The sequence below is a fragment of the Odocoileus virginianus genome, chromosome 27, assembly GCF_023699985.2.
Source record: "Odocoileus virginianus isolate 20LAN1187 ecotype Illinois chromosome 27, Ovbor_1.2, whole genome shotgun sequence".
Taxonomy (NCBI): Eukaryota; Metazoa; Chordata; class Mammalia; order Artiodactyla; family Cervidae; genus Odocoileus; species Odocoileus virginianus.
The window spans coordinates 35,020,145-35,046,839 of NC_069700.1; the positions used below are offsets into that span (position 1 = coordinate 35,020,145).

At 40.0% G+C, this 26,695-nt stretch overlaps 1 protein-coding gene and 1 long non-coding RNA gene across 2 annotated transcripts in view; one reads left to right on the forward strand and one right to left on the reverse strand.

Annotated features, from left to right (window-relative positions):
- The window catches only part of LOC139031460 (uncharacterized), a 53,441-nt gene extending 42,922 nt beyond the window's left edge, over positions 1-10,519 (reverse strand). Inside the window, exons 1-3 of the long non-coding RNA XR_011483952.1 lie at positions 10,257-10,519; positions 7,116-7,283; positions 6,681-6,828 (exon numbers count right to left, since the gene is read on the reverse strand). This is a non-coding gene — a long non-coding RNA (uncharacterized lncRNA). The remainder of the gene's footprint in view (positions 1-6,680; positions 6,829-7,115; positions 7,284-10,256) is intronic.
- NUDT3 (nudix hydrolase 3) overlaps positions 1-26,695 on the forward strand; it is a 114,471-nt gene that overhangs the window by 60,139 nt on the left and 27,637 nt on the right. The window contains exon 2 of the mRNA XM_020888706.2: positions 1,516-1,626. Coding sequence (XP_020744365.1) covers positions 1,516-1,626 — 111 coding nt within the window. The remainder of the gene's footprint in view (positions 1-1,515; positions 1,627-26,695) is intronic.

A 26,695-nucleotide genomic window follows, 5' to 3' on the forward strand; every position in this document is an offset into this window, starting at 1 on the left:
GCTGTGCAGGAGCTTGTTGTTTACGTTTGCTAATCCCAAACTCCTAATCCTTCCCTTCCACACCATGACCTCCCCACCCCCCCACCACCACGGGTCTGTTTTCTGTGTCTGTGAGTCTGTTTCTGATAGGTTCATTTTTGTCATATTTTAGATTCCACATACAAGTGATATCATATGGTATTTGTCTTCCTTTTTTGACTTACTTCACTTCGTATGATAATCTTCGGGTCCATCCATGTCACACAAATGACATCACTTCATTCTGTTTTTAGGACTGAATAACATTCCACTATATGCACGTATATGTGTATACACGTGCACACACACCCTGCGTCTTCTTTACCCGTTCATCTGTTGATGGACATTTAGGTTGTTTCTGTCTTGGCTAATGTAAATAGTGTTGCTGTGAACAAGGGGTGTGTGTCTTTTCGAAGTGTAGTTTTGTCTGAGTATATGCCCAAGAGATGGATTGCTGGATTATAATATGGCAACACTACTTTTAGTTTTTTAAGGAGCCTCCATACTGTTTTCCCTAGTGGCTGCCCTCATTTACATTCCCACCCAGTCGTGTAGGAGAGTTCCCTTTTCTCCACATCCTCTTCAGCATTCATTTATTTATTATTAAATTGTTTTTGGTTGCGCCAGGTCTTTGTTGCTGCCTACAGTCTTTCTCCAGTTGCAGGACACGGGGGCTACTCTCCACTTGTGGTGTGTGGACTTCTCATTGTAGTGACTTCTCTTGGTGCCAGGCGCATGCTCTAGAGCGCAAGGGCTTCAGTAGTTGTGGCGCATGGGCTTAGTTGCTCCTTGGCGTGTGGAATCTTCCCGGATCAGGGATCAAACCCAGGTCTCTTTACTGAGCCAGCAAGGAAGCCCTATTTGTAGACATTTTAGTGTTGACCATTAAGTGTCATTTCTTGATAAAAAGTTTCCTAGTAAAAGAATTCCAGTTTTACCTCAGCTGAAAGCATGACAACAAGAAATCTTCCTAGGCCTCATGTTGGTGAGAGAATCAGGTTCTCAGTGCATGTTTAGAGCTTCGGGTTATGTGTAGTGTCGGCCTGTGGCCGTCAGATGGAGCGGGAACTGGGAGACACAGGAGTGAGAATCTCGCAGGGAAGGTTGGGACTGTGGGGCCAGGGCCAGCTCTTCACAGTGCTCACAAGCTCATCAGTGCATCAGTGACAGTCTCTGTTTGGTTTTGTTTGGAGTGTTTTTGTCAGTTGCATGTTCAAAGGGCTAAAGAGAAAGGAACAAAGGAAAGGATCGAGAGGACAAGTGACTGAGAATCTGAGGGGTACATCTAATGGCCACTGGTTCAGATGCCCTTCTGCTGTTACTAGACAGGTTGTCTGCTTTTTCAGACAGAAACGGAAACTACCTTACAAGTGATTTGGAGAGGTATCAACAAAGAATGGGTCCTAGGTACTTTTATTTATGTGGCATTTAAACTCTGAACTTGTATGAGTGTGGCTTTTTGAGTGTTTAACGGCCCGTATGACCTCTGACTTTCAGGTGCTACTTGTGAGCAGCAGTCGTCATCCAGACCGGTGGATCGTCCCTGGAGGGGGCATGGAGCCCGAGGAGGAGCCGGGCGTGGCCGCAGTCCGTGAAGTCTGTGAGGAGGTACGTGCTGAGAGCGGTGTGGCCACACCGCGCACCCACCACGGGCCTGTAGTTCTTCACTTTATCCCCGCTCGCTGTGTGAACGGACTCAGGGGCGCAGAGAGAAGGTGCTCAGCACTCACCACATGCCTCCTTGATCAGAGAGGTAGTGAGGTTGTGACATGGTGGTGTCTACCAGGCTCTCTCTGCAAGGGGCGATCATAGTAGTGAATGTGCGCAATTATACTAGACAGTTCTTTCTGATTGCCCTTGGATCTCTGCCTGCTCTACCTCTGTTTCCTGTGGCAGAAGGTTGAGAATCAGATGGTTCATCAGCCCTAAGAAGTAAGAGAAGTAGGCAGCATTGATGTAAGCAACTTATTCCCGTTAACCTTTGCTTGAGGCGAAGGTAGCACTTGTTCTTTGCTCCTGGGTCCTGGTAGCAGAGCACTGGCAAAGCAGAAGTTCCGTTTGCCGGAAGCTGTTACAGGTGCAGCTTGAGAGACAGTAGTATCTTGTTTTTTATTTGGTCACATGATACTCACCATATATGTTTTGAGTTCTTGAGTCATGCCCAGTGTATCTTACTGGATACTCTAGAATTAACAGTCAGAAGGCAGATCTTGGTGCTCTTATTTCAAGGGCTTACAGTTTTGTTGGTGAAACTGAGAAACAAATTGCAGTTCAAAACCAGGAGGAAGGAACTAATGTTTCTCCATAGCTTCTTGTGGCAACACAACACCTGCTCTGCTTACGTTATCTTGTCTAGGAGTCCTGACTCAGTGATGTGAGTTTTACCAGCCCCATTGACTTGCCTTGGCCACATAGTGCTTTTTATAGGTCCATTTCCATGTTCCAGAAGGGTCTTAAGACTGATTCTAAGAACCTATAAAATAGAGCTTAGAAAAGGTCTGAGTTCTGCATTTCTTTTGAGTCCAGCCCTTGCTGTTCTTCTTAAACTAATTTTACTTTAGAATACTCAAGGAATCTTTCCTTGCTCTGAAGTCCTGCAGAGTTATGTTGGCTCGTGACACTATGATTTTATCATATATCTGAGTATCTTTAACTATATTGTAACCTCTGAGGACTAAGATCATGTTTCCTATTTTAAATCCTCCCTTCTTGTGCCTAGTACACAGCTGGATGAATAGAAAGTAATTAATACAAGCGTCTATGACAAATGGAACATAAAAATCCTGAAGAAATATCCCAGTTGGAAATTACCAGAGTTCTTTCTGGAGGATCTCAAAGGTTTGACTATTCAAATAAAGTGTGGTAGGGCCAGCTGGTGAATCTAAGCTACATAGTTTTGGTTTCAATCCAGTTGGCTCCTGTGGGTTCCGAGGCACCCACCCAAGGCAAAAGTGATGTTTGACAGAGTTATTGCATCTCTGTAGGTTGTTGGAAGACATGAAGTAGACTATGGCTCTAGAATAGAGAGGAAGAAAAAAATTCCAAGACCTTGGGCAAACCTTGCTACTTGGTTTTAGAAGTTGTGGGGAGACGAGTTGACAGCTTTACCTCTGTAGAGCACATTTGGATTTGGCATCTTTCTCAGGAAAGGTTGTATTAGTTGCTACTGTGGTTGTTTTGTTTCTGAGTACCATGGTTGAAATGTCCCTCGGTTATACAAGTGCAACTAAGGTGTAGAAAACTAGATGATTGCAAAAGGAAATGCAGTGAGGGAGTTGGAAAGGATATACAGTACCCTTTTGTTTTCTGGAGATTGCATACCAGCCTTCAGTAGGTAAAGGAGGGAGAGAGTGGAGGATAAAGTGGAGTTGGGGAGCTAGAAGGTAAACAGTGTAGTGCATATAATTAAACTATACTTTTCATATGTTCATCACTTACCTACCTCCTGGCTTGAAGGGAATCCCAAACTCGAAATTAAACCCTGATTGCCGTTCTCAGCCCTGAAGAATCCTGCCTGACCTTGAGCAGATTTTCCCTCCAGGCAAAAGAGTCATGCCACGCCCTGTTCCTTACTCCAGTGTTGCTGAGGGTGAAGAGCAAGTGTGTGAGTCGCTCAGTCGCGTCCGACTCTGCAACACCATGGCCTGCAGCCCACCAGGCTCCTCTGTCCATGGGACTCTCCAGGCAAGAACACTGGAGTGGGTAGCTACTTCCTTCTCCAAGCGCCCTTCCTGATCCAGGCATTGAACCCGGGTCTCCTGCATTGCAGGCAGATTCTTTACCATCTGAGCCACCAGGGAAGCCCATAAATAAAATAAAGTACCAAATAAATAAAACAGTGAATATAAATTAGTGAAACGTATCATTACAGAGACAGACATTTCAGTGGCTTACGTCAAAATAAAATGGAGGGACTGACTTTTCCAATTCTATGTTTGCTAACAGAGAATAAAACTTGGAATCAGTGAGGATGTAGGTAGATGTTTTTGATTGTTCTTGAAGGGTAGTTTTGTAAGGAGAAATCACTATTCAGGGATTTATTTAGTTTTCAAAATGTCATGACTTTGTAAAAGCAAACATTCAAAAACTTAGTTCTTTCCTAATGCTTATAAATCTGATTGCTGTATTATAACCATAGGAGATTTTACTAGTCATTTTTAAGGGGCATTTGGATAATACCTAGGCCAGTTCATTGAAAACTTTCAGATGTTTCAGATTGCATTTATAAATTTAATTAACTGGATTGCTTTTTAAAGTTGTCTGACTTAAAAAAAAATGAAAATCTTATGAGGTTCCTCATCAGTAAAGTCCTGTGAGTGTCATGTATTAAACTTACAGCTAAGATAAGATGAGTCTTAAATAGTGCCACAGTGCAGAGGTCCCCAACCTCTGGGATGTATGTAATGCCTGATAATCTGAGATGGAGCTGATGTAATAATAATAGAAATAAAGTGTATAATAAATGTAGTGTTCTTAAATCATCCCCTACTCCTGGTTCGTGGAAAATTGTCTTCCATGAAAACAGTCCCTGATGCCAAAAAGGTTGGGGACCACTGCCATAAGGTACATAAATTTACTAAGATTTTCAACTTAAAATTACCAGTCAGAAATAAGGTATTCAATTATACTTTCAAAATTGAGGTTACCATTAAATAAGCCAAGTTATTTTAAACATTATAAAACCATAAAATATGTTTGGCCTCCTTCACCTTTCCTGTTAAATGAGGCCAAGACTCAGAGTGTCCCGAAAGGAAAATCTGGTCGTTACTATAGCTCCGTCAAGACTGTCGCTTCACTGGACTTCCCTGTTGATTCAGTGGTTAAGACACTGTAGGGGACGTGGGTTTGATCCCTGGTGAGGAAACTAGGATTCCACATGCCACTTAGTGTGGACCAAAAAAAAAAAAAGACTGTAATTAAACAAAGATGAATGATCATCATGCAGTCCACCTGGTGGTGGTAGGTGTTGAGTAAGCCATCTGAAGTATCCGGCACACCAGGCTGATTTTGTGCTTCACCCTGAAGGTCTTCCTCCATGCAGTCTTTGTGATTCCGTCTTGTTCTCCCTGTGTGTTCCGTTGCAGTGTATTTCTAGCATCTTTTTTTTTTTTCTTTTGCCGCACCATGCAGCACGTGGGATCTTAGTTCCCTGACCAGGGATCGAACCTGTGCCCCCTGCATTGGAAGACAGAGTCTTAACCGCTGGACCACCGGGGAAGACCCTATCCAGCATCATCTTTATCATGTTTTATTCATATCTTTTGTCTAGTTGTCTTCTATGCTAGATTTTACATTCTGTGTAGCCAGATACTATTCCTTTTCAGTCACTGTTTAATCCCCAGTGCTTAACACATAGCAAGTGCTTAAGAAAGGAAGTGCTACAGTTTTTGGGGTGACCACTAGAGCAGCCACATAAATGTGGTTGCTGCTGCTGCTGCTAAGTCGCTTCAGTCATGTCTGACTTTGTGCGACCCCAGTGCGGTTGAGGTAGGCCCTTTTGGATTGCCAGGTGTAGACATATATCTACAGGTCCCTCGGTTAATTGAGGGACAAGAATATGACAGTATCACAGCCGCTGCCCAATCAGACTCTGCAGAGCTGGCAGGCCTTTTCACAGTGGCTGGATGGACGGTGGGGACGCAGGGCAGCTATCAAGCCTGGTCACCATCCCTTTCTTCCACTGTGGAGGCTGCCTTTCTAAGCTCTTCTCAGCTTTGGCTTCTGCTTACCACTTTTTGTTTGGTGCTTTTCCTGCCTTGTCTATCACTAACCTATCTGTTGACTCACTCTGTGTGTCTCATACTCAGCTTTCCTGAGAAGAGTACTTAATTGGTTACAATCTTCAGGTATAGTTGCCAGGTCACATCCATTTCTAGCCATTTCAAGATGTCTGATTTCTTATTCCTCTAACTGAGCTCAGAATGGCAAGGTCATGTGCTTTAAAAGCCTGGCAGCCTGTGCTTAAGTACTGCCTGCAGCAATGGACCAGCGGTTCTGTGTGTGTAATAAGAATATATTTATTAACACAGGAAAATATTTGCAGCAAATTCCCTAGTGATTAAAGTAGGTTATGAATCAGCATTTATGATAGAAAACCATTTAGTGAAGAATAAATATGTGTCTACTTGTATAGAAAGAACAATAATATTGCAGGTGCCAAGCTCTGTTTAAGCGTTTTGCATTTGTTGCCTCGTTTCTTCACCATACCTGATGAGGTAGTAACTGTTATCATTTACATTTTATAGGTGAGAAAAAAGTGAGATTGAGTAATTTGTACAAACTAACTGTGCCCAGCTAGATGTGCTCAAAGTGAAATTTGAATCCAAAACATCTAGTTTTAGCACCCATACTCTTAATGCCTTGGAAGAATGTCCACCAGATGTTCACAGTGGTTATCATTGGGTTAGTGCTTAGATTATCAAGTTTTCTGCATTAAACATATATTTGTTCCTAGAAAAATTTTCTGAATAAACATGAATGTAATGAGGTTATTAAGTCAGTTTTAGGTACGGTGAAACTCAACCTGCTCTGAAACTTGATTCAACTCAGCTTAAAATTTTTAGCATATTGCCTGAATCTCAGAAACAGATAAGTCTGTAGCACTTCAATCATTACCAATCACCACATTTAAAAGACTGAACTCTTCCCTTTTGGAAACTTGCCTTCATTTTTCAGTTGTTTTTAAAGTCCTGCTAGAGTGATCCCTCAAAGGGTTGGAAGGATGAGGCTTTCTCTCAGGGCTGGCCACAGGCCTTGGTCACAGTGCATCTCTAGCAGAGGCTTGTATGAGCCAGCCATGTGATGCTCTCTCTGGAATAAAAAGGAAAAGTAGTTCTTTGTGTGGTTTTCAGAGCTATTCTTTCTTGTTAATTCAATGGGAAAGGTAAAACTGCTGGCTTTCAGGGAAGAAAGAGAAGCTGGATCTGAAACTATTCTGTCTTCTGTGCAGCTGTTAAATTTCCATCTCTTTCACTCATTGTCACCTCATCCAAACCAAGAGTGTTATCACAAAGATATAGAACATATGAAAACAGAAACAGAAAAATTATGTGCATAGCTGCAGCTGTATTCTCTTTAAGGGTGACAAAGATGTGTACCTTCTGCCTGTAGAGAAATGTAGCCCACGGTAGCGGAGAGTGTGGTCAAACGCCAGTTCCTTCTGTCCGCTGCCTCATGTCTGGTCAAGGTCCATATCCATCTCCATTTCTAGCATATAATCTATAAAGTTTCTGTAGGTAGCCTGATAATTAACCTTTGGCACAGACCTAGATTTAAAAAGAAAAAAACAAACTTGTTCTCCGACTTCCTCACCTGTGTCCTTATATCTCACTTCTCTTCTCTATCTTCAGGCTCTGACCATCTGTTGTTTTGCCACACAAACTCACCATCTTGGAAAATTCTTAGTGTCAGTGATGTCACCTTAAACTTTCTTGTACCTTGCTGCCCTTCTTCAGGTTTTTGTTTTTGTCTGTGCTACCTGTGCAGCTTGTGATCTTAGTTCCCCAGCCAGGGATCGAACCCATACCTCCTGCACGAATGTATGGTTTTAACCCCTGGATCGCCAGGATAGAATTCCCTCAAATTTTTGATACACTGTCTTATGTGAACATTTCACAGCATATTTGATTTAGTTCACCTTCATTTAAGATAGTTTTTTGAACATCTAGATGCCTTAATATGGTATCAAGGATCATGATTGCAAAGCTGTTTCTTGATTATCTCAGCCTTACTTAAGTCAACCCATCGAGAATTTATCATAATCTTTCTTGATCTCATTTTATTTTCAGGTAAGAACATGGAAAATGAATTAGTGAACTTTATTTTAAAAATGTATGTCTTTTTATCCTAATTCCTGTATTATGTGTTCCCTTTCCTTGCAAAGGAAAAAAAAGGTTATATGCTCTTATATATGTAACATAGCAACCAGAAGGCTCCCTATGGTATCTCAGAACTGTTCTATAGAGAAGCAGTGTTTCATGTCTCTTGTTATATACAAGTAGAACATTTGAAAAGCCTGTGACTACTGGGGAATAATTTGAAACACTGTTTTTTCAACTTTATGAGCTGACAGTGTTTGACTCTGTGGAGTGGAGAGAAAAGGGAAGGCTCTATGTGACTGCTGTGTTTTGACCTTTACTTTCTGGCCCCGGCTTAAGCAGTTGTAAGTGGAAAGGGGGCATATGGTATCACAGAATCTATTAGGGAAATAGCATTAATTTTTTTTTAAATGTCAGAACTTTAACCATAAAATATATATCATAACATATTAAGAATATTTTCAGCCATTTCAGCATGGTAAATGAAACAGGGTAAAGGGATCTCTAGCTCATAAGCCCACAGGGAAGCAGACATGTGGTTGACAGTGGGTATAGCTCTGATAAAGTGGAGAGAGCCTACTGAGGCCAGAGGCGGCTTCTCTCAGGCCCAGCCAGTAGTTTTCATGTGGCGATTAAGACCCAGTGTGACTCTGCTGTTTTAAGAGAAGCATGAAAACTGGATTCTTATGTGAGATCTCCTGATCTTTCAATGTAGACAGCTAATTTTTAAAAACTGTTTTTAAAATGTTAATCAAATAATATATGCATAGTAGATTAAAACAACAGTAGTAGTACTAAAAGGCTCATAATGGAAAACAACCAAAAGATGTGTTCTTAATTAGGTATATGATCTGTGTTACAGATTTTTACTTTATTTGGAACTGTAAACTGGTAAGCCTCCAAACTTTTGGAAGAAGTTTTATTTTTTAGTCTCCTACATGATGAATGACCTGGAGAAGGAAATGGCAATCCACTCCAGTAATCTTACCTGGAAAATTCCATGGACAGAGGAGCCTGGCAGGCTACAGCCCATGGGGTCGCAAAAGAGTCGGACACGACTGAGTGACTAAACAACAGGAACAACATGATGAATGAAGGCAAGAAAAGGTCTTTAACCTTGGGAATATTGCATTGTTTAATAGAAGCGTCAACATGAGAAACTATACCCGAATATAAGTTCCTGTACATCTCAAGAGTGATCACAAACCAACCCCGTTTATTTGGTGAAAACTAGGCTTTATTTAGATAGCATTTTCTGAATTTCTATTACTTAATTTTTAAGGAACTTAAAATCACATGAATATGAATTATTAATAATAATGTTCTGTGTGCTATGCTTAGTCACTCAGTCATGTCCGACTCTTTGCAACCCCATGGCCTGTAGCCCGCCAGGCTCCTCTGTCCATGGGATTCTCCAGGCAAGAATACTGGAGTGGGTTGTCATGCCCTCCTCCAGGGCATCTTCCCAACCCAGGGATCAAACCCAGGTCTCCCATATTGCAAGCAGATTCTTTACCGTCTCAGCCAGCAGGGATGCCTAAGAATATTGGAGTGGGCAGCCTGTCTCTTCTCCAGGGGAACTTCCCAATAATAATGTACTTGGATGGCCATGTGCTATGTGTGCTAAGTCACTTCAGTCATGTCTGACTCTTTGTGACCCTACAGACTGTAGTCCACCAGGCTTCTGTGTCCATGGGATTCTCCAGGCAAGAATGGGAGTGGGTTGCCATGCCCTTCTCCAGTGTATGGCTATGTGCACCTATAATTTATCTTTAAAATTGATTTAAGGGAATTCCCTGGCAGTCCAGTGGTTCAGATTCCACAATTCCACTGCAGGGGGCCCAGGTTCAATCCCTGGTCTGGGAGCTAGGATCCCACAAGCCATTTGGCCAAAAATAAATAAATAGATTAAAAAATAGGCAAAAGATCTTTCTATATGTTTGAAATTTTTCAAAATAAAAAGTTAGGAAGAAAGGAGACTTATATATCACTTGCCAGCTATACTCAGAAGCTTCAGAAGGAAACCATGAAGGACAACAATATGATGGATGTCACTTTCCCCAAGAAAATAAGTTTCTTTAAGTACTACCATGTCTTTGTTTTTACTTTGTAAGAAGGTAGTTCTTTTTAGCTTCTTTGGTCAAAGCATTATAAAATATAAGAATCATGTTTATTAATGCATTGTATATAATTATCTTATTCTTATAATTCTTCTCCAAGAATTTAGTGGGAAATGTGGTTCAGTGATAATACATTTCAGGGAAGCCTTTGTTCACCTGACATGTGCATACGTGTTTGTGTGTGAGAACATATTTATTCTGCCCTCCTAGAAAATCATACACACAAGAATATAGCGAAAGAAGTTAAGAGCTTTTCCTTAGAAAAAATCATTTAGAATATATAAAACAAGAGAAAACATACCATGTCTTAGATGGAAGCTGGGGTGAGGCTGTTTTATGTTAGAGGGCAGATTGAATCCCGCAGATCTCTGGCAGAGGCCCTGAAGTAAATCCGTGTTGAATCTCCTGTTTCTGGCAGCTGAGAACTTAGCAAGGGCCTTTCCCCAGTTACGGCTCAGGGATGGAAGGAGACCCTGGCATGGATGCCACCTCCAGTGAGGGCTTGGCGGCGGCAGCTGTGCTAATCCTGCTGCTCAGTTTTGCTCTGTGCCCACGTGACCCGTAGTCGAATTCAGCTCTGGCCCCAGAGCAAGGAATGCCTCTCTCTCCTTTCAGAGGAGGGCGCCTCTCTGCTCCCAGGCAGCTAAGAAATGGTAAATAGCTACTCCTAGGTCACTTCCATAATGATTTCTGGATTCATCCTTAAAACGGTTGAGAATTTTTAGTGACTGTCAGTTTGGCGTTTGCAAAGCTATTTAATAGATACTCTTGACTTTATGAAAATTGATTCAGTATTACATTTTTTTGTTAGTGACTGTGTTAGTTTAAATACACAGATGCTTTTGACTAGGAATTTCCATTAGAATGATTTGTAGACATTTTAATCTTAAAAATAGAAACAGTATAATCTGAAACGGACTCTTGTTATGGGGGCTTTTAAGTGCACCCTCTAGCATTCTGTGGTGCTGTTAGTGTAGCCAGTTTACTTGATTTAGTAATTGAGCTTGGTGACCACTTCAGCTTCCCATTTTTCTAATTCTAAAAGTAATACATGTTCCTAGCAGAATGAAAAACCTGTAAGTACAAAAATGACAGTATGTTACTTTAGTTCTATGGCTGATTTTTTTTTCTCCAGCTGTTTAATTATGAAATTTAACAAACATGTAAGTATAATTTTAAAATAGTGAAACAGTGTATCCCTTCTTCTAGATATAATATCTGTTGACTTGTTCCATATTTGCCTTCTTTCTCTGTGTTTATATCAATACCCATTTTTTGACTGTGCCATTTGAAAATAAGTTGTAGCTGTCATGGCACATTACCTCAAAATTCTGTTTTTTATTTAGCATGCATCTCTTTAAGGCCAGTCCCTTACATTACTACATACCATTGTTGCACCTGAGAATTCATAATAATTCCATAATGTCATCTAATATTTACTCCATATTCAAATGTCCCAAGTTACCATGAAATGTCTATTACACTTGTTTGTTTTCTCACACATTGCAGTTGGTGGTGTGCCTTTTCAGGCTCTATGCAATGATAGAGATATATTTATATGATAAGTAGAACCATACACTAAGCCCTCCACACCCTGCTAACCATAATGGTGACTTTTTAATAGTCTAGGAACATTGTCTAATAGAATGTCTCACATTCTGGTTTTGTTTGATTGTTTCTTTCAGGTGTCTTTTAATTTATTTCCTTTTCTTCTGTATTTCCAGCAACTTAGTCAAGAGCAGTATTATCGGTAAAATTTTCTGAAGTGATCCATATCTGCAGTGTTTGGTGTGGTAGCCACTAGCCATATGTGCCTATGTAAACCAATAAAAATTAAAATTCAATTCCTTAGTCACACGCACATTTCAAGTTCAGTAGCTGCATGTGGATTGTGGCTACCATGTTGAATAGCACACAGACAGAGGCTTGATTAGATTGAGGAGAAGCATTTTTGACAAGTTGCCACTTAGGTGATGTCATGTGCTTCCTAATACTTAAGTCAGGAGGCACATCGTATCAGACTGCCTTGCCATTAATGATAAAATGTTTGATCAGGTAATAATTGACAGTTTGTTGTAGAAGTAGATTTCTCCTTATGCAGCAAAATTGGTAAGTAATCTGTTGAACAGTTCTTCCAGGGTATATGAATGTCCTCTTGTCTCCCAACAGCTCAACAGTCTTGCTAATAGTTTCAGCATCTACTGCTGAACCTTACCAAATCAGATATTATAGCAGAGACTGAAGAACAGTAGTTTTCTAATTCTTTTTTTTCTAAGGTTAAATTCTTCTTTAAAGCAAAGTTCTATTCTTCCTCCCTCCCCCCTTTTTCCTTATTTTAAATAACCCCATTGAACTAATGGATTTTCCTATTTTTTTCCATTATATTACAAGCAGTTGCTGTCTTTATTCTCTTTGCTTTAATTACCCCAGATTTGACCAGCGTGCACCCTTTCAGGTCGCCTCCTGTGTACTTCTGACATGGCCCTTGCATTGTTTGAGTACTCCTTGCACTGTGATGCAGGAAGGTATTCCAGGCTCTCCTTTCTGTTGTTGTTGTTATTTGTTGTTTGGGGGACTTTTAAATTCTGTCTTGTTTTTATTCTTCCAGGCTCACCTTGAATTTTCCTGTCCCTGACTTGTCAGCCATTTCTCCAGAGAATTCCCTTTTAGTGGAGAATGTTCTTTAGAAACCAAGGTTATGGTGCTGGGTGTGTTCACTGCTACTAGGGTGTCATTGCTGCTAGGCTCTTTTAGTAGACAGTAATAAAAAAAAACATATTTAAAAAGAATCATAATTTACATTTCAAATTTAACAACTTTTTTCTTAATTTCTTTTATATTTATTTATCTTTTCCCTTAAGATACTGTTTCTTAACGGCATTCTGATAACATTGTTATTGGTTTCTAATAACATAATTTGCTTTATCATATTATAAATGATGTGTTAGTTGCATTATTGATATTATCAGGAGAAGCTTTATAGAGACTGAGAATGTATTCTAGCTGTGTAATGTGAACCTTCTGGTTTTAGGAAGAGTACTGGTATGGGTAGAATAGAATAGCTCTTGGTACAATTTTGATTATTTAGGGATTGACTCTGTGTTGATTTGATTTGGTGGTAAATGAATGACAAGACCATATTAAAGAGGAAGTAATTGGCACCAGCAAGAGAGTGTTACTTATTTTTTCTTTGTAAACCTAGATTATAGTTTGATTTACAGTGTACCTAATGTACTTTTTCTTTGCCCTGCTTTAGGGAACTACTTTAAGACATAGAAGTAGTAAAATGAATTAAGGAACATTACCGAAGAACTGGGGAGGGAGGTTTTCATGTTGCTTCTGTGTAATCTTTGGCCTGTAGGTGCCCTTTATTGTGTGGGTCAGTGGGCATTCTATGGGGGGCCCCTTATATGGACAGGTAACCATTTTCTAACTCTCTTTGTACATTTGCAAATGACCACTTAAATTAGAGTGGTTCTCAACCTTGTCAGACTCAATACTTCCTTTCTATAGTAGATAAGTGTTTTCCTACTTATGTATGTTTGTGTGTATGTGCGTGTACCTCCTCTGTTAGTGTTCATAGACTAGAAAGGAATTGAATTCTAGGCTCAAATAGTTAATATGAGATTTCCCACCCACATAATTGTGTGGCAAGACTTTGAAAAGTCATGTAGGGCAGCTCTTGGGCAAGATCAGTCTTCCTATTACAGGGTATCTAGCTCTCCTGCTTTCTTCCTATTGGTTCTCTTCCATCATTGTGACAAGCAAAAACACCCTCATTTGTCTCCATAGTGCCCCTGGGGGCCGTTATGCTTGTGGAGAAAGTCTTATTTTGAATGGTCTGGAAGTTGTTTTGTCCCTGCCACCCCCAGATGCTAGTTACTTACTCATCCTTGATTGGTAACTGTTGGTCAGGCTGTCACCATCAGTCTGGTTAGGTTTGGGACTGGTGTCCTGAACACCACAGATGGAGTAAAGGGAAAAAACAGACTGTGAAGATAGCAGGATGACAGAGGGCCTTGACAACCTGGTAGAGAGGCATTCAAGGTTGAGGAGGTTATGGGACCTGGGTGCCTTGGTGAGCGTGGATTGCAGCTCAGTGACTTGTGAACTCCCGGAACAGAGAGGGGAAGGAACTGACTGTTGTTCTTCCCTGGGCTTTCCCACTTCTTAGTGGAGAGGAAATAATAATGAGCGGGGGGAAGATACATCTCACTGGTCATCAAATGCAAATTAAAATAAGCCAGAAAAAAAATTAAAATAACCCAGTATCTTGATCTTATCGCGTTAGACAAGATTTTAAAAATTTATTCTATTGATGATGATTAAGGAATAGGCAGTATGTTTTAAGAGTCAAAAATGTCTGTCTATACTATTTGGAAACTGTACACCAATCATTCCATTATAATTTTTAAGTATATTTTCCCCATATATTCTCAATGTGGACATTTTGAAAAACAGAAAAATAAAAAGAACAAAATTAAAAAAGAGTTTTCTAACTTTTCTCTTTGCTGTCATTTTTGTTATCCCAGCCCTTCTTCCTCTTCTCTTACCACAGGCTTGGAAGCCTTGACCAAGTCTTACAGGTTTCTGTGCCTCTTGGTGTATATCTGAGCCAAGCATGTTGACTTCTAAGTATATGTAAAGGAATACTTATTCACGGGCGCAAAGAAGCATGTACTAAATGTTCATTTAGCATTTAGCCTTTTATATAATAGCAAAAACTGAAAACAGTCTAAATGTCCCTCAGTAGGAGAATGATTGTATCAGTCATGGCAGTTCATATTATGTATTATCCAGCAGCAGTTTAAAGAAGATAAAGGAAGTCTGTATAACCCAACTTGGAAAGTCCTCTGAGACGCTTAGTTAAATGAAATTTTAGTTACCTTGGGGCGGGGACTTCTCTGATGGTCCAGTGGTTGAGACTCCGTGCTTCCACTGCAGGGAGCATGGGTTTGATCCCTGGTCAGGAAGTCCTGCTTGCTGCGTGGTGTGGCAAAAAAATAAATAAAGTCACTGGAGAGGGGATGATCATATAAGAAAGTAAATAACTGTTGGGGAAGGAAGTTTGACTGGGGGAAGCCCCTGGAAATTTTCTTTTATCTAACTCTCTTTTTTTCTTTTTTAAATTTTAGTTTTTTACAACCCCAGAGTCTGGAGAGAAATGTGAAGAGATCAAGTAGTTGTAAAAGTCAGTATTTAATGACTTTAGTCATTAAATATTTAGTGCTTAATGGCATAGCCATGATCCCCCATGGAATTCTTTTTTTTTTTTTTTTTTTCATTTTTTGAAATATTTATTTTTATTTATTTGGTTACACCAGGTCTTAATTGAGGCACACAGGATCTTCGATCTCTGTTGTGGAATATGGGAGCTATAGTTGCAGCATGTGGGACCTAGTTCCCTGACCAGGGATGGAACCCAGGTCCCCAGCAATGGGAGCTTGGAGTCTTAGCCACTGGACCACCAGGGAAGTCCCCCCCATGGAATTCTAAGGGGATATATTTGGGTTCAGAAAGATTAAAGTTAGAACTGCTGAAGTTTTGTTCTGTATTGTCTTCTCCTTGAGTCCAAGGAAATGAAAGCAAAGCTATCTCTGGGGGGCAGATGGCAAGACTTCAGTTACATTCTTTGTTTTTATTTTCACTTCTGATGCAAGCTTATTTTTAGCTTTGAAACAGTCAGCATTCAAAGAATTTTTTTTTTTTTAATTAGAATGATGGTGAAGATAACATTATTGGGGCAAGGGATGGTTCACATGGAGATCATCAAGACCATTTACTGTTTCCAGATGACTCAGTTAATCGTTAAAGAAGTATGACTAGAAGTAATCCATGAAGAATCATCAAATGTGCTAATCTCCTTGAGGGTATTGCAACTGGGTAGATTTATGTGAACTCTTTTATTGGTGATGCTGACACACTTGTGTATTTGGAAACTGCTTCACAAAATTTAAAACAATAATCATGCTATCTCATAGTTGCCATGAGACATGAATTCAGACAAAGTGCAACAGGGATGACTTATCCATGGTGTCTAGCACCTCAGCGGGAAGAATCAAAGACTAGGAACAGAACACTATTGGAAAAAAGCTTAAATAACTTTTTCTATTAGGCTTCCAGTTCTCCACTCTTTCCTGACTTTTGTCTTCCACCTGTGTCTGCTGATCCTCCCTGAAGGTTGAATGTCCTGAAGTTCGGTTCTTCCTTTTCTTTCTTTGTCTCTCATCTACTTCTTGTTGATCTTATCCAGTCTCAAGGATTTAAATACAGTAGGTGAGTGATTGGGTTAGTGGGTGGGTAGGTTGGTAGGTGGATGGAGGACCCATTTATCCCTAAACATTAAGATCTCCCTAATCTGCCTACTTCACATTTCCATTGGGATGTCCAATAGGCATCTGAAACTTAAGATGTGTAAAACTAAGCCTGTGAGCCAGTTATCTTCTCCATCTCAGTAAAGGTCCACTTCATCTCCTTCCAGTTGCTTAACTCAAAAAACTAAGAGTCATCCTCGATTTCTTTTTCTCACACCCAAGATTTAGTTCATTGGTCAATTCTGTTGGCCCTATCTTCAAAATACATACATACAGAATCCTGCCACTTCTCAGCCATCTGTCTCTCTACCACCTTGGTCCAAGCCACCATCACCTCTCACCTCAGTTCCTCTGCTCCCCCTTGTACTCTTACCCCTGTAAGTTTATTTTTAGCACAGCATACAAAATGATTCTGTTTTAAAAACCTGGTCAGATGATGTCACTTGAAGGCCTTTCAAGCTGAAGCCTTAAGAGTGGCCCGTGGCCTGGCTCCTCTGGCACTTCACCTCCACTCCTCTCTCTTGCCCACTTGCTTCACCCCTCGCCACAGCACCCTTGCTGCTCCTCTAGCAGCAGACTTGGCTGTTCCCTCTGCCTCGTCACCATATACACATGTGCAGTCTTAGACAATGAATCGAGAGGAGAGAGATCCATCCTCCTGGTTTTTCCCTTCCCAGTGGTTTATATAGTAATTGCCTTTTATTGGTGAAGAAATGCCATAGTATTGAAGATGGGAGAGTAACAGTTTCAAAATCAGCTATAAAGTGTTTGTACTTAACCAGCAGGTCTATACATTTATATCTGTGCCAAATGAAATATTTTTCCCATCAGTCTACCTGCCATAATGCTCAATTAGAGCTCTTCCATACTAAGCAGTTCTGTCCTTTAGATGAAGTGGCAGTTATTCATTTCATTTGGCTTGATTTTTTCTTTTTCTTTACTCTATTTCAGGGTTGAGGAGTGACTTGAGGGCATAAGTGGGCAGACTAGGATGCTATCTGAACAGTCTCTTTTATCACTCAAGAGCTAAAGGGCTCTGTGGCAGGTTCCAGAACAGATAGAGTTTTGGTTTCAAAGTAGTCATAAAATCACTGAAAAGGGCTGAGCTTTTGAAGTGGTTTTTTAGAATGGAGAGTAAGGCAGTTAAAGAAGGGAAGAGTATTATTTTCAACCAAGAGTTCCTCCATGACATACTTTCACTGAGATTTACGAGAGCTGAAAGAAAGATGATCAACTATTTATGGCTGTATGACCAGCAAAGTTCTGGGTGCGAAACTGAATGAGGACCTCGCAGAGAAGGTCTTTAGGTAGCAAATGTGCCTGTCTGTGTAGGGACTATGATGTTAGGTGGAATTTATTTTTATAGGGTTATAGAATCACATTGTTGAAAAGAACATCAAGAGGTTATCTGGTTTAAATACGCACTTTTTTAAAAAATAAAAATAAAAATAAAAATAAATACGCACTTTTGGTGAAACAGGGCTAGACCTTTACACCTTTCAAGCCTTCATTTTTTTTTTTTAAATGTTTTTGAAAGATACTAACTCTTGTAACTTTATCTAAAAGATAGTGACTCTTGTACTTTATCTAAATTTACCTTTAATGCTATCCAACAATGAATTAACTACTATACACCTATTAGAATGGCTAAAATTTTAAAATGCATGCCATTTCAACAGTAGACTGAGAGTAAGAATTGCAGTTATGGTTTCTTGCTGCTTTCAAATAAACTGTTCATCTCTGTTGAGTCAATTAACTATATGTAGTTTTAAATGTTTCAGGAAGAGCAAGATCCCCTTTATAGTGATACTTGGAAACATGAAGTTTTTTTTGTCATTTCAAACTGAAATTGCCAGTTCTGCCTTTAAAACCTAGATTACTGTTAAGAAAATTGAGGTGTCAGGCAAAGGATCACTTAAAATTGCTAGACCAGCTTTTCTTAACCCTCTCCTTTTTAAAGCTGGTCCTTCACACTGTCCCCCCCCCCCCCCCCCCCCCCCCAGGATTCTCAGGTAGTTTAGAGGGCAGATTTATGTAAAACACTTCAGTTATTGCAAAACAAAAAATAACTCAAGATCCCATTTATCTTGCCTGCCCTCCAAAAGGTGTCCTAATTTATTCTCTCAGTGGCAGAGATGAGGAGGGCATTAGTATGGTGGGTGTATGGACTGTGGAGTCAAAGACACTTATGTCCAAATTCTGGTGCTGCTGCTTAACTGCATGGCATTGGCAGATTATTTATCATCTCTAAGTATCAGATTTCTTTTCTGGAACATAGGAAGCATGATAATACTTGCTTCATAGGTAGACATTTAAGTAAGAATTCAAATACTAGGTCTTATTATTACTGGAAAAGATGAGTGATTTGACCTGAATCACACAGAAGAGCTGGAGAAGGAAATGGCAAACCACTCCACTACTCTTGCCTGGAAAATTCCATGGATGGAGGAGCCTGGTAGGCTACAGTCCGTGGGGTTGCAAAGAGTCGGACACGACTGAGCAACTGACACACACACACACACACACACGCACGCGCGCGTACACACACACGCACGCGCGCGTGCACACACACACACAAAAGAGCATAACCTGACCACTCAGAAGTGTTGGATTCCAAAGCCTGTGCGCGTTCCAGCCATATTAAAGCCCTCACCTCTTCCCCTCCCTCTCCTGCTGCTCTCATTGGGAGTATGCTAGTGAGGTAGTTGAACTATATGAGCATCTTAGGTTGCTTTACATATGTATTTAGGAAAGAAACTTGATTTATATTTTTGGCATTGGGTTTATTGTTGCTTTTTTAAAAAATGCTCACCTGATTGAAATATGCTGCCACCACCACCTTATGAAGTTTTCTGTGTTTCTTGAGGTGTCAGATCAAAGCAGAAAGGGGGATGTTTTATTTTTCAGTTTTACTTATTACTTTTACATTTTATTTATTTATTTGTGGCTATGCTGGGTATTCATTGCTGCACGTGAACTTTCATTAAGGTTCTCAGGCTTCTTATTATGGGGTTCTTCTTGTGGATCTTGGGCTCAAAGGCTGTGGCTTATGGGCTTAGTGGCCCCAAGGCATATGGCCCTTCCCAGACTAGGGATCAAGCGTGTGTCCCCTGCATTAGGCAAATTCTTATCCTCTGGACCACCAGGGAAGTCCCTCCACTATATTATTACAACGTATTGCCACAGAAAGAATTTTATTGTAAGCATCCATATTCCAATCCCAAAGAAAGGCAGTGCCAAAGAATACTCAACCTACCGCACAATTGCACTCATCTCACACACTAGTAAAGTAATTCTCAAAATTCTCCAAGCCAGGCTTCAGCAATACGTGAACCGTGAACTTCCAGATGTTCAGGCTGGTTTTAGAAAAGGCAGAGGAACCAGAGATCAAATTGCCAACATCCGCTGGATCATCGAAAAAGCAAGAGAGTTCCAGAAAAACATCTATTTCTGCTTTATTGACTATGCCAAAGATCTGTCTAGTCAAGGCTATGGTTTTTCCAGTGGTCATGTATAGATGTGAGAGTTGGACTATAAAGAAAGCTGAGCGCTGAAGAATTGATGCTTTTGAACTCTGGTGTTGCAGAAGATTCTTGAGAGTCCCTGGACTGCATGGAGATCCAACCAGTCCATCCTAAAGGAGATCAGTTCTGAGTGTTCATTGGAAGGACTAATGTTGAGGCTGAAATTCCAATACTTTGGCCACCTGATGCGAAGAACTGACTCATTTGAAAAGACCCTGATGCTGGGAAAGATTGAAGGCGAGAGGAAAAGGGGATGACAGAGGATGAGATGGTTGGATGGCATCACTGACTCAATGGACATGAGTTTGAGTAAACTCTGGGTGTTGGTGATGGACAGGGAGGCCTGGCGTACTGCGGTCCATTGGGGTTGCAAAGAGTCGGACACGACTGAGTGACTGAACTGAACTGATATACTCACTACAAGATGCTACTTGGATACAATCTCAAAAATGACAGAATGATCTCTGTTCGTTTCCAAGGCAAACCATTCAGTATCTCAAGTCATCCAAGTCTATGCCCCAACCACTAATGCTGAAGAAGCTGAACGGTTCTATGAAGACCTATAAGAACTTATAGAACTAACATCCAAAAAAGATGTCCTCTTCATTATAGGGGACTGGGATGCAAAAGTAGGAAGTCAAGAAACACCTGGAGTAGCAGGCAAATTTGGCTTTGGAGTACAAGACGAAGCAGGTCAAAGGCTAACAGATTTTGCCAAGAGAACACACTGGTCATAGCAAGCGCCCTCTTCCAACAACACAAGAGAAGACTCTACACATGGACATCACCAGATGGTCAATACTAAAATCAGATTGATTATTTTCTTTGCAGCCAAAGATGGAGAAGCTCTATACAGTCAGCAAAAACATGACTGGGAGCTGACTGTGACTCAGATCATGAACTCGTTATTGCCAAATTCAGACTTACATTGAAGAAAGTAGGGAAAACCACTAGACCATTCAGGTATGACCTAAATCAAATCCCTTACGATTATACAGTGGAAGTGGCAAGTAGATTCAAGGGATTATATCTGATAGACAGAGTGCTTGAAGAACTATGGACAGAGGTTTGTGACATTGTATGGGAGGCAGTGATCAAGACCATCCCCAAGAAAAAGAAATGCAGAAAGGCAAAATGGTTGTCTGAGGAGGCCTTATAAATGGCTATGAAAAGAAGAGAAGCTAAAGGCAAGGGAGAAAAGAAAAGATATACCCATTTGAATGCAGAGTTACAAAGATTAGCAAGGAGAGATAAGAAAGCCTTCCTCAATGCAGAGAAACATTGAGGAAAACAACAGAATTGGAAAGACTAGAGATCTCTTCAAGAAAATCAGAGCTACCAAGGGAACATTCCATGCAAAGATGAGCACAATAAAGGACAGAAATGGTATGGACCTGACAGAAGCAGAAGATACTAAGAAGAGGTGGCAAGAATACACAGAAGGACTATACAAAAAAGATCTTCATGACCCAGATAGCCACGATGGTGTGATCACTCACCTAGAGCCAGACATACTAGAATGTGAAGTCAAATGGGCCTTTGGAAGCATCATTATGAACAAAGCTAGTGGAGGTGATGGAATTGCAGCTGAACTATTTCAACTCCTAAAAGACGATGCTGTGAAAGTGCTGCACTCAATATGCCAGCAAATCTGGATAACTGAGCAGTGACCACAGGACTGGAAAAGGTCAGTTTTCATTCCAGTCCCAAAGAAGGGCCATGCCGAAGAATGCTGCAACTACTGCACAATTGCAGTCATCTCACACGCTAGCAAAGTAATGCTCAAAATTCTCCAAGCCAGACTTCAATAGTACATGAACCATGAACTTTCAGATGTTCAAGCTGGATTTAGAAAAGGCAGAGGAACCAGAGGTCAAACTGCCAACATCCGCTGGATCATCGAAAAAGCAAAAGAGTTTCAAAAAAAACATCTATTTTCGCTTTATTGACTAAGCTAGAGCCTTTGACTGTGTGGATCACAACAAACTCTGGAAAATTCTTAGAGATGGGAATACCAGACCACCTGACCTGTCTCTTGAGAAACCTGTATGCAGGTCAAGAAGCAATAGTTAGAACTGGACATGGAACAACAGACTGGTTCCAAATCAGGAAAGGAGTACATCAAGGCTGTATATTGTCACCCTGCTTATTTAACTTATATGCAGAGTACATCATGAGAAATGCCAGGCTGAATGAAGCACAAGCTGCAATCAAGATTGCCAAGAGAAATATCAATAACCTCAGATACGCAGATGATACCACCCTTATGGCAGAAAGTGAAGAGGAACTAAAGATAAAGAACCTCTTGATGAAAGTGAAAGAGGAGAGTGAAAAAGTTGGCTTAAAATTCAGCATTCAGAAAACTAAGATCATGGCATCCGGTCCCTTCACTTCATGGCAAATAAATGGGGAAACAGTGGAAACAGTGACAGACTTTATTTTTGGGGACTCCAAAATCACTGTTGGTGACTGCAGCCATGAAATTAAAAGACGCTTGCTCCTTGGAAGAAAATCTATGACAACCCTGGACAGCATATTAAAAAGCAGAGACATTACTTTGAACAAAGTGCCAACAAAAACCATAGTCAAAGCTATGGTTTTTCAAGTAGTCATGTATGGATATGAGAGTTGGACCGTAAAGAAAGCTGAGCGCCAAAGAATTGATGCTTTTGAACTGTGGTGTTGGGAAGATTCTTGAGAGTCCCTTGGACTGCGTGGAGATCCATCCAGTCAATCCTAAAGGAAATCACTCCTGAAGTCATTGGAAGGACTGATGCTGAAGCTGAAACTGCAGTACTTTGGCCACATGATGCGAAGAACCGACTCATTGGAAAAGACCTGATGCTGGAAAAGATTGAAGGTGGGAATAGAAGGGGACGACAGAGGATGAGGTTGTTGGATGGCATCACCAATGGGATGAGTTTGAGTAGGCTTCCAGAGTTGTTGATGGACAGGGAAGCCTCGTGTGCTGCAGTCCATGGGGTTGCAAAGAGTCGGACACAATGGAGCAACTGAACTGACTGACTGTCTGACCAGTAGCACCGTACTTGCTTTGTCACATAACTTATCTCTGTTATTGAAATCTTAACAAATAACCAGTACAAAGCAACAAAAAGTTTTCTATATTTCCATCACCTAAAGATAGCCTTTGTTAACATTTTAATAATTTTCATACATGATTATGCATCTATAAATATGTGTTTATCTTTTTAAAAATAATATTGAAGTTTACCCATTTCATTAGCTCATTATATTGTGGACTTTTTTTGTGTGGTAATATATATACATGTGAGTAATTACTGAAAGACAGTATATAATACATGTGAGCATTTAGTTTGATTCTAATTTTTCATTATTCTGGACTTTATTCCAGTACTTCCAATAAAATGTTGAAGAGGGATGGTGGGAGGGAGCCTTCTTGCCTTGTTGCTGATCTTAGTGGGAAGACGTTTAGTTTCTCACCGTTCATTTTGGTATTAAGTGTAGATTTTTTTTAAGATGTCTTTATCAAGTTTTGTCAAGTTCATTTACTGAGAGATTTTTTAATCATAAATAGGTGAACTTTTCCATGTGGTTTTTCTGCATCTGTTGATAAATTTATGTGATTTTTCTTCCTTTAGCCCGTTGATGTGGTGGATTGCATTAATTGATTTTTATATGGAACAAGCCCTGCATACATGGGGTAAATCCCACTTGTTTGTGGTATGTACTTTTTAAAAAGAATACATTGTTAGATATCACTTTCTAATATTTAGAGGATTTTTATTACACCTGTGTTCATGAGAGATATTGCCTATAAGTTTTCTTTTCTTGTAAGTTCTTTGGTTTTGTTACTAGGGTAGTGATGGCTTCATAGAACGCGTTTGGAAGTATTTTCTCTGCTTCTATCCTCTGGAAGAGAATTGATATGATTTCCTTCTTAAATGTTTGGTAGAATTCATCAGTGTATCCATCTGGGCCTGATGCTTTCTGTGTTGAAAGGTTATTAATTATTCAGTTTCTCTTATAGGCCTAGGTAGGTTGTCTGTTGTGTGAGTTTTGGCAGATTGTGTCTTTCAGCAAATTGGTCTATTTCATGTAGGTTATTGAATTGTGGATATAGTATTTCTTGATTTATTCCTTTATTATCCTTTTGATGTCCATGGGATTTGTAGTGATGTCCTCAGTTTAATTTTTGATATTAGTAATTTGTCTTCTTTTTCCTTGGTTACCCCTGTTACAAACTTGTTGATTGTATTGCTCTTTCCAAAGAATGAGCTTTTAGTTTTGTTGTTTTTTTCTCCATTGATCTTCTGTTTTAAAATGCATTGATTTTAAATGTTTTAAAATCTTCTGTTTTAAAATTCTGCCCTAATTTTGTTGCTTATTTTCTTTTGCTTTCTTTGGATTTTATTTGCTCTTCATTTTCTAGTTCCTAAAGTGAAAGCTTCCCTGGTGGCTCAGAGGGTGAAGCTTCTGCCCACAATGTGAGAGACCCGGGTTCGATCCCTGGGTTGGGAAGATCCCCAGGAGAAGGAAATGGCAACCCACTCCAGTATCCTTGCCTGGAGAATCCCATGGATGGAGGAGCCTGGTAGGCTATAGTCCATGGGTTGACAAAGAGTTGGACACGACTGAGCAACTTCACTTTCTAATTCCTAAAGTGAAAGCTTAGATTATTGGTTGTAGATCTAATACACACATTCAGTGCTATAAAGTACCCTTTATACACTACTCGTTGCATCCCACAAATTTTTTTAAGTTGTATGTTTATGTTCATTTAATTCAGAGTTTTTAAAAATTTCCTCGTGATTTCTTCTTTGTCCGGTGTGTTACTTAGAATTGTATTGTTTAATCTCCAAGTATTTTTTATTTTCCAACAGTCTTTCCTGTTACTGATTTCTCATATAATCCTGTTGTGATCTGAAAGCATACATTGTATAATTTACATACTTCTTAATTTGTTAAGATGCCAATTATGGCCCATAATGTTGTCTATCTTGGTAATGTATTGTGTTAAATTTAGAAGAGTGTATTCGGCAATTATTGGATTAAGTGGTCTGTAAGTATCAATTTTATCTGGTTGCCCCTCTGCCTGCTGATCTGTCCATTTCTGTAAGAGGAGTATTGAAGTCTGCCAACAGTAATAATGGATTCATCTACTTCTTGCAGTACTGTCAGTTTCTGCCTTGCATATTTTGATGCTTTATTGTTAGATGCATGTACTTTAAGGATCATTCTGCCCTCTTCTTGAAGAATTGACCCTTTTATCATTACGTAAATAATTTTCCTTGCTCTGAAGTTTGCTGTCTCTGAAATTAGTGTAGCTACTTATATTTTCTTTTGATTTATGTTAGCATAGTATATGGTCTTTCCTCATCTGTTTACTTTTATTTTTTAATTTTTTTTCCATTTATTTTTATTAGTTGGAGGCTAATTACAATATTGTAGTGGTTTTTGTCATACATTGACATGAATCAGCCATGGATTTACATGTGTTCCCCATCCTGATCCCCCCTCCCACCTCCCTCTCTACCCAATCCCTCTGGGTCTTCCCAGTGCACCAGGCCTGAGCACTTGTCTCATGCATCCAACCTGGGCTGGTGATCTGTTTCACCCTAGATAATATACATGTTTTGATGCTGTTCTCTCGAAACATCCCACCCTTGCCTTCTCCCACAGAGTCCAAAAGTCTGTTCTGTACATCTGTGTCTCTTTTTCTGTTTTGCATATAGGATTATCGTTACCATCTTTCTAAATTCCATATATATGTGTTAGTATACTGTAATGGTCTTTATCTTTCTGGCTTACTTCACTCTGTAAAATGGGCTCCAGTTTCATCCATCTCATTAGAACTGATTCAAATGAATTCTTTTTTTTTTTTTTTTTTAACAAATCTGCCTTTATTTTGTTTAAGACATTAATTGATGCCTTTAAAAAATTTAAGGCATCAAAGAACTGTTCCATAGCTGTTAAAGTCTGAAAGCCCTTGATCTAATTTAATATAGAAATTTAGTGTGGAATTGTGACAAGCAGAAGGCTGGGTTGCGTCTGGAGACAGAGCTTGCTAGGAGTGCATATTTCTCTTTAAGAAATGTCACAACAGGGTTTACTGCCAGGATTTGGGGCTATTTTCAAATGAATTCTTTTTAAGGGCTGAGTGATATTCCATGGTGTATATGTACCACAGCTTCCTTATCCATTCGTCTGCTGATGGGCATCTAGGTTGCTTCCACGTCCTGGCTATTATAAACAGTGCTGCAATGAACATTGGCGTGCACGTGTCTCTTTCAGATCTGGTTTCCTTGGTGTGTATGCCCAGAAGTGGGATTGCTGGGTCATATGGCAGTTTTAGTTCCAGTTTTTAAAGAAATCTCCACACTGTTCTCCATAGCGGCTGTACTAGTTTGCATTCCCACCAACAGTGTAAGAGGGTTCCCTTTTCTCCACACCCTCTCCAGCATTTATTGCTTGTAGACTTTTGGATAGCAGCCATTCTGACTGGTGTGTAATGGTACCTCATTGTGGTTTTGATTTGCATTTCTCTGATAATGAGTGATGTTGAGCATCTTTTCATGTGTTTGTTAGCCATCTGTATGTCTTCTTTGGAGAAATGTCTGTTTAGTTCTTTGGTCCATTTTTTGATTGGGTCATTTCTTTTTCTGGAATTGAGCTGCAGGAGTTGCTTGTATATTTTTGAGATTAATCCTTTGTCTGTTGCTTCGTTTGCTATTCTCCCAGTCTGAGGGCTGTCTTTTCACCTTGCTTATAGTTTCCTTTGTTGTGCAAAAGCATTTAAGTTTAATTAGGTCCCATTTGTTTGTTTTTGCTTTTATTTCCAATATTCTGGGAGGTGGGTCATAGAGGATCCTGCTGTGATCTATGTTGGAGAGTGTTTTGCCTATGTTCTCCTCTAGGAGTTT